At 29.9% G+C, this 8,961-nt stretch overlaps 1 protein-coding gene across 1 annotated transcript; it reads right to left on the bottom strand.

Moving 5' to 3' along the window:
• Nucleotides 1–7,530: 7,530 nt before the first annotated feature.
• On the bottom strand, nt 7,531–8,679 carry LOC117170106. The gene is made up of 4 exons (XM_033356638.1): nt 8,554–8,679; nt 8,323–8,470; nt 7,893–8,232; nt 7,531–7,739 (listed from the first exon to the last, which is right to left on the bottom strand). The coding sequence occupies exons 2-4, from the start codon at nt 8,360–8,362 to the stop codon at nt 7,721–7,723; spliced, it is 399 nt and encodes a 132-aa protein (XP_033212529.1). The 5' UTR covers nt 8,363–8,470; nt 8,554–8,679; the 3' UTR covers nt 7,531–7,720.
• Nucleotides 8,680–8,961: the final 282 nt, after the last annotated feature.

Genomic DNA, 8,961 nt, shown 5'->3' on the forward strand with positions numbered 1-8,961 from the left:
TACATAGACTGTTGTAAAAACAAAACTGGAATCATATTCATCGTGAATTTCATCAAAAAATTGTGCAAGATTATCCTTTATCTCCACTTTCTCGCATGAGTTTACTCATTTTACAGGAATATAACAAGTTTAAGTGGCGGAATTTCTGTTGAGAAATACAGGCATCGGTCTCAACCCACTGCTTATCCTTTTTCACACTTTTTTTAACGTTGAAACTATTTTGTTATTATTTAGAAAAAAATTAGATCAATACTACTATTTTTTAAGGATTTCTAGGGTACTTTAATAAGGAATAAAATAAAAGTTCAAGGAGTTTCACCATAATTGAACGATTCATAGAGTTTTAAAAGTCTGAATAAGATTTTAAGGGAAGCCGCAAACTGGGGAAAACCGGTAGATGCTGGGGAAACCAGGTCCTTCATAATTTCATATTTTATCATTTGATATCTCTTTTCCTGGATAAAAATCCGAAAAATTTTCCATTGCTGTCTCAAAGATAAATATAAATTTGTTTAGAAGTTTGGTTCAGTTTTGTTCGGAAGTTTTCATAAAAATAATATTTATATAAGGTTGCACTTTTATGTACTTTGGTTAAGTAAATTATAAAATGCTTCCAAATATTACTTATAATTTTTTTCTGGATATTTATGTCACCTATCATATATTATATATTTGAAAAAATGATTTTAAATTTCGACAAAAATAAGATGTTTGGTTTCTGCCGTAGGAAGATTTTTATGAAATGTTTTAAATTTGTGGGCGAAAATCGGACAGGGTCAGAAATTATATGTCGAATGTGACAACGCCCCTTTTATTCAAATAATCTGTTAAGAAGTTTAAAAATTCATTCTCGCAGTCCAAAAAAATAGAGAATATCGATTTTTGCCCTTTTTTTAAATTGGACACTTAAGCCCCACCCAGAGGATTAAAAACGGATATACTTTGAAATGAAATAACTAGTTACTTACAACTAAATTATCTGTTTTAACTAAACGATATTCAAAAATAAGGGTCAGAAACTATATACTCAAAGCATTATTAGCTAATTATAATTCCTTTGCATAATTTCTTGAAAATATCTAAAGGTGTTTTAAAAAAATGGAAAGAATTTCACGTGATTTTATGGAAGATTTATAGTGTTTGCCAGACCTAAGAAATAGTTTACCCCTCGATTTAATATTTTAAAATTGCATGAAACTATTTTGAATTTCTCAGATGAGTCCGAGGCCCAGAAATTCATAAATTTAGTTAGACTGGTGAAATTTAGGCTCGTCGAATGAGCCTTATTTGTTATTCGAGTGGTTTTTTCGGTAAGGCTTTTGGGCCTGATCTGAGAATCAAAGTAGCTCAAGCAAGTCCTTGACCTACCAAAGCGTGGCTTATGAGTCCCGAGCTAGGAGCGTACTTCTTCTGTCGGGGCAGTAAAATAAACGATATAGCTATATTTTGATTTCGAATAGTGCAGTTTATTAGATTGGAGGGAGGAGGGGGGGGGGGTCGATTACTCGCCAACTATTGGACGGTGACGGTGAGCAATATAAAGTGGATTCTATGAGCACAGTTTACGATTTCATTACGAGAATTTAAAACCCCTTCCGTTATACTGCCTCACCCCTACCCACACGTCACGTGTTGCATCGTGAAAGATTTCATCTACAGGGTGACTCCTTTATGAGAATTTGCTTTATTCTGGAATACCTTTTAGATTAATTTAGAATTCTGGTATAGCTTATTCAAAGAGCAGGTTTCTTCCGGAATATCGCTCCGACACAGGTTACTGAACAATCTCTCTAGCAATCAGCCCAGGCGAAGGGCTTGACAAAATCATACGCCACACTTCATACAAAAATACACAAACAGACTGATAATCCCATAGTAAGATATCTTTACTCCATTTACATCCCCTAAGAAAAGCTCTCCACGAGGGCTTATTAGTATTCAAGGGCATTCGTTTCAGGCGTCTATTACTCCACTGATAGTCTTTATCACACATTTCGTATAGACTATTTTCCCCTACACATCCCTATTTGAGAAAACAACATTTACTTCCTCTAGATTCATTTAACTTTTTATCCAAGCTCTTGTAGCTGAAGTGTCTCATTTATACATTACCAGATGGCCTTTGTCAATTGTTCAACTTTTATTTTATTAATATGATAAAACCATTTCAACAAATCTATTTCATTCTTGTCAAATAGCTTTTTCTCTGCACCACATTCTTCGGGAACCCTCTTATTGCTGATTTTGTCTTATAGCGTTTTACCGTATATATTCCGCAACATCCTACAAACCATCCTACCATCAATCGTACCAACAATCGGTCAAAAATCTTACCAACAATCTTCCCAAAACTCCTACCAATATTCCTCTCTGTTTCTTGGTAAAGCGAGGTTTGGCTGCAATAGCGAGTACAGTGGATGTAGGTACAGAGTTATATATTGTAATTTCATCTTTATTGGGCATATTCTTACTTCTGGCAATGACTTCTATTCTACTGATAACCTTCCTACCCTTATTTATACTTTATAATTTTTATTGTATTTACATCAATATTAAGGCGCATAGTCTTCTTGCTAGTATTTAGCAAAATACAGCCTACTTAACATTCTTTGCAAATCGTGGGCTGATTTTATCGTAACAATCTTATAATGTTCTTACGCTAATCTATGCACTTTAACAGTCCCCATATAGACACCTTCTTCGCATTATAATCTACTCAAAATGGACAATAGTTTGATTTCTATTTTTGAATTTGATATTTTATCTATAAAAAGTGATGTAACTGTATGTCTCGGAAATCTTGCAATCACTGTTGTTGAAAAATTTAAAAAAGTCTTTTCCTTACACAAAGTTATTTTTAATCTTTAATAAACTTTTATAAAATAAAAACTACAAATACATACCTTTTAATATGAAAAAACCTTATGCGATTTTAGGAAAATGTGTGCTTTTTAAATACTCCTGCGCGGTTTAATTAAAATTTTCAAAATGTCTAATGAATATTTGAAAATATTATAGATATTTCATGTTAGTGATTTTCAATAGAAATTATTATGATTATTATTATTATTATTTTAGAAAGAATTGTTTTATAAGTCCATGAAGTTTTAAAAATAATTACATTTTTTTCATTTTAATTTTTAAAGGTTCTTCCGCCGGAAATTAGTATTTTTTAACCAAAATTATCACCAAGATTCCGATATTCCAACAATTTTAGGTCATGTCAGAGTTTTACACCGAAAATAAGTATTTTTAATAATAAATTATTAGATTTCAAAGATTAAAAAATATTCAAAAATTCAAGTTTTTCTGTTCTGCTATCGTTTTTAAGGGAAATCGACGCTCTTCAACGAAAATGATTAGTTTTCTAAAGCTCCATAATTTTTTAACAATTTGAGGCTACTTTAGCCTTTAACACCAATAATTTATTGTTTTCTTCAAATCATTATAGGTAGAAGGTGATTTGAAATTTTTTGATAGTTTCAGTGTGTACTAAAAATAATTATATCTCGAAAAAGATTTAAAATTTCAATAACGCAAAATTGGATCGATTTTTTTTACTTTCAATAAAATTAGCTTTTGGAAAAAGTTCATTACAATGTTACAGATATAGTGAAATTTTTCTATAGCGCCGAATTTTGGGGTTGACGGTGGGTGAAGACTAAATCATTTAGCCCGCTCTGCTTTTGTTTGTTCACGCCTGAGTGCTCGCGTAAGTCAGAACCGCAGATCCCGCGCACCCCGCGCAGCTCCTTTTACACCTACCTGCGGCAACCATGTCAATTCTCGGAAAGACTATAAAAGGAAGGGCTATTGAAGGGTTTCACTGTACTTCAACTTAAGAAGCGTCTTAAAATTAATCACAAATTTTTAATCTAAAATTCTATGATATTTGACCTAAAAGGTGCATTTTTACAGAATATTTTCTGTATTTTCTTCTTTCGAATTTAAAAATATGCAAAAAAGACTTTCTGGAAAGCCTGCCTTTTTCATTAAAATTTTTTTTTCTGATTTTCTACTTGAGGAACGCATAATATTAGCTTTATGTGAGTTCAATCATTGTTTAAGCAAGGATATTGAAAACAAATTTCAATTTTTTCTCCTAAACGATACAAGATATCATAAAATAGTAAGGCGCATTTTTTGTATAACTTTTTTAGATTTTCTATGTTTTTTGTTTAAAATTTGTTTGTATTTATCTTTCGTTGTTTACAAGAAAAATAGTTGTCAGAAGTCAAATAATATATTGTTATAGATATTGGTCAATCTATTGGACTATTGATCTACCGGGTGATATATTATATCCATATAAAGATTCCAATTATGGAATTTTTTAAATTTGTTGTATGAGGTAACAAAATTCAGGCGATCTTTTCGTGCCTTTTTGTTTTGTTTGCGAATAAAACAATTATTATTAAAATTGTGAATTTATTGTGATGTCTAACATGAACTATTTGTTTCACTTTGTATATTTCTCCATATATTTACAATAAAAATTTCGTTTGCTTATTTCCTTGTTAAGCATTATTAAAACGATCAAAAATCCTTTTAAGTTTTCAAAAAGCTTTTTAATAGGTAATTTATTGAATTATTTTCTCGATTTGAAAATTTTGTTGGTTTTCAACTACAACCCAAGCATCTAAGAATTTTTAACAGAAACAGTTTTTTTTAATTTTTGAATTGAAAGTTATATTTTCTAATGAGAAGCAGAAGATATTCTCAATGTTAAAAATATTTTCAGTTAATTTCTTCCTGTTCAAAAGAACTGTACGATTTTAATACGGGTTTCAATTAGATACGTACTAAGTTTCTTTCATACTTGACATTCGTTAATAGTTTTATTGGGAAATGAATTTCGAACATCATATAAGTCTCGCTGGTTCCTAACTCTGCTATTCCTAATTTATGCTTCCCATATACTACACTCCTCTTGCGAACCATTCTGGAACCATCGAAGAGAACATTAACGGTAAGAACCGCGTATCGTCACTTTGGAAAGACGAGTAATCGCTAAAGATTCTTTTCTTATCGGCAAATTTTTTCTCGTGCCATTTCGAAACGACTGAAAGCACTGAAATCGGGTGTCGTGAGTCGAAGGACCGTTTACACCTCGGAATTTCGCATTTACGACGTCAACGCGAAAAAGTTTCGATCGAATAAGAAGTTTGTGGGTGTACGATTGACGTGGGTAATGAAGTATGATAACGTGTTTGATTGTCGCATTTGCGTTATTCCGACATTCTGCTACAACAAGTTTCTTCCCTGCTATTGCCATCATAATTTGCGATATCGATTGCTAACGACATTGAATTTTTATTACTACAGACCTGATTCTCTTTCCTCTATTCTTCCTTTTTTTGAAGAACTTTTTTCCAGTGTTTTCAAGAACCTTCTTCTTTTTTTTCTCTTTTTTCGCTTTAATGCGAATTTAATTAATGAAACCCAATAGGAAAATTCAATAGTTTTTCGCTGCAAGTTAATCATACTTTATTGGAAAGAATTATATTTTTATTTGAGAATTCATCTTTTTGCAACAAAGTTATTAATTTTGTGGTAAAAATAAAGAATTTCTTTAAAAAACATCTTTTTCGATTGAAATTAAACTGCTTTGTGGAAAATTCGTAATTTTTGGTTACAAATTCAATTGTATTAGTAGAAAGTTTATCTATTATGTAAGATAAATGTCCCAGTGATCGTGATGGTCCCAGTAATTGTGAAATTTGATTATAATTTAAATATATTTTAAAAAATGTTAAAAATAACATTTAATGGTAAACCCCACTGATTTTAAGCAATTTATAATAGCAAATAGAAATTACATTCATTCAAATTAAATCAAAAATAAGAAAATTGGCATCACGATTACTGGGAGGTTTATCTTACATTGTGGTGGAAAATGAAACTATTTGGTTGAACATTAACTTTTTAATTGAACATCAATATTTTGGGTTAAAAATTTAAGTGTTTGTAGCGAATTTGTCTTTTTCGCGTGAACTTTAAATTCATTACTCATAAATATTTTTAGTTTTGAAATTTAATTCCGTTCTTTTGTTTTATTGGGTTAAACGTTTCTTTTTTTTAATTTAAAAGTTGACTATTTTATTTTGCGTAAAGAATACATCTCGTTCTGTTGAAACTTCAGATCTTTTGTTGAAATTTCAAATGTTTAGTTAAAAACCAGCTCTTTTCGTGAAAAATTCAACGGTTTTGTTGAAAATTATTTCTTTGGACATTCGTCTATCTGAATAAAACATTGTTGTTTATTAAAGAAGTCACATTTTTGGTCGAAATTTAATCTGTTTAAAATTAAAAGTCTACTATTATATCTTCGGTTAAAAATTCATCTCCTTGGGTTAAAAATTTAATTATTTGGTTAAAAATTAATACACTTTCTAAAAAAATTCGTCTTTTTTGGCAGAAAATTAATCTTCAAATTTATCTTAATGGGTGATAAATTCAACTGGTAGAAATGTAAACCACTTTGTTGAAAATGCATACTTTCCCGCTAAAATTTCAGATTTTTATTTTAAAAATTCAACTGATATTTGTAGAAAGTTTAACTTTTTGTTTAAAAATTTAGCTATTTTGTTGAAAAGGCATATTTTTGGAATGCAATTTTAACTTTTTCGTAAAAAACTTAGATCACAATTAACAAACTTTGTTAAATGCGAATTGGTTTTTTGTCTAAAAAATCAGCTACTTTTGTTAAAAATACCACTACTTAGTTGCAAATTAATCTATTTTAGTGAATGATTCAAATATTTTGTTCCAAATTCATGTATTTTGTTAAAAATTCATCTATTTTAGTGGAAAAATTCATCTTATTTGTTAAAGATTTATCTTTCTTGATTTAAAATTAACTTAAAAAAAATTCATATTCTGGTTTTGAAAATTGAACTGTTCAGAAGGAAACTCTCTTTTTGACTTGAAAATCCAACAATTTATTAACAACTTTGAATATTTTCTTGAAAATTTACTTTTTCTTCTAAAAATATTTTTCAGTTAAAAGTTTAAAATCCGGAAGCTGATGAGTTTAGTTGAAAATTCACCTCCTTTGGTAAAAATTGATCTTTTTGTATAAAAACTTAACTATTTTGTTAAAAATGTAATATTTTTCGACTTCAAATCGTAGGCATATAAAACCTGTCGCATTAAATTGTGATATTCAAAAAAGTCAAGTTATGAATATTGGAAAAACTGCCGAAAATGTGCAAATAAGGTATATGTAGATTCATTTAAATTTGTCGTGAAGCTGTATCATTCGTCGTTATTATAGATAACGCTCTTTCAGAACGTAATGGAATTTTTTTCCGATTAAAGACTAGTCACTAAACCTGCATTTGTCTGCAGCTTTATGTAATACAGTTTAACATATTTTGAAATTGTACAAGTGCGCAATAGGCTTATTGATGTAGCTATAAATAAAATGAGGGCATTTGTGAAGGTTATAGATAAATGAGCACAGATATGTAAGTAAACATATTTATTTAATTTTTGGGTGTATAATGTTTCAATAGTAGCTACTTACAGCATTGAACACTACAAATGCTATTGCGATCTATATTTGTACACAGATAAGTATAATTCAAGTAGCACAGTGGGTTTTATAGTCTGAGCGCCAGGGGGCGCCCTTGTCGGAGTCTCCACCCGCCTTCAATAAAACAAGTATAATTTATCAAAAAAAATCTAAATTCTTTAGAATCTTCTACGTCCTCCTTTCTTAAATTTGCGCAGCAGTTCTGAAACAAATATACAATTCGATCATCCTAAATTAACAATAATATTTCGTAAATATTTAAACGTTTTTATAACTTTAGATTTCAAACTGAGCCACGCTTAATTTGGCTAACATACCTTACTCTATGAACAAAATTATTATCTCATTAACTTACAATAGGGCAATAAGACCTGAACACAGTATCCTTTGAACAGTTATAAAAAATTCCAAAATCGGATTTTTATTTGCTTTTTCCAGGTTGTCTAAATTATCTCCGATTATTTGGCAAAATTGTGTGCTTCCGGATAGGAAAGGAGTTTTTGATTCAGTTATATTCATAGTACTTAGTCCGTGCATAACATCGGTAATCATTTTTGAAACAGCACCACTCATAAATTTACTTATAATAGTATCAGCCACTTCTTGAAAAGTTTTGATTGCGCCTAGTGGATTGAATTTACCTAGCATATCGGTTATGTTTGGCAACGGGCCTTTAGACTGATCAGCGGTCACAGCTAATGTAAAAAAATTGTTATGAATTATTTTTATATGACATTTATATAATTTATAAATTAATATTTGTGTTTAAATTTGTAAATACTCACATGCTACCGTCAGGAATAAAAACAAAATTGAGAACTTCATCTTGGAGATATGATTATAAATTTCAGTTTCTATTTACTAATTTCCGAAACAAAAGTAACATATATAACAATATAGATTGTCACAATACCACCGTTTCTTTCTAAATGCCTACAAAAAATTTACGGTGGCTTTTTATAGTCGTAAACCTTAAATAAACCTTAGTCATTAGTCACATATGAAACATTATTTACGCTGACAATTCCTTTGCAAAGATGAAACGAGGAATTTTATTTAAATGTGGGCCCTCCGAAACGCTATCTTGTCAAATACTTTGCAAGTGTTAAAAAATGTGCATTAGGGAAGCTACTGAGCAATTTTAAGAATGTGTCATAAATATTGGATTAACCTGTTTAATGTTTATGACATTTGAATTCTATTCAGATGTTTCTCGCATCACAAAGAAGCTAATTTTTTGTTCGATAGATAATTATTTTATCGAAAGATGACTTTACATTTTTTTAATTAGATCGAGAAAATTCCAGTAAAATCTATATAAAAAACACCACTTTTTTATTTACTCACAATTCTTTAAAATTAGCAGATCATTTTTCTCATCAATAAAATATGACTCGCCGAGTTTGTAATAATCTTGTAACATA

The sequence above is a fragment of the Belonocnema kinseyi genome, chromosome 3, assembly GCF_010883055.1.
Source record: "Belonocnema kinseyi isolate 2016_QV_RU_SX_M_011 chromosome 3, B_treatae_v1, whole genome shotgun sequence".
Classification (NCBI taxonomy): domain Eukaryota; kingdom Metazoa; phylum Arthropoda; class Insecta; order Hymenoptera; family Cynipidae; genus Belonocnema; species Belonocnema kinseyi.

Coding starts and splice junctions, on each gene's coding strand:
- LOC117170106 (XM_033356638.1), bottom strand. CDS start 8,362: ATGAAGTTCTCAATTTTGTTTTTATTCCTGACGGTAGCAT. Junction 8,233..8,322: donor TTTATTCCTGACGGTAGCAT/GTGAGTATTTAC, acceptor TTTTTACATTAG/CTGTGACCGCTGATCAGTCT.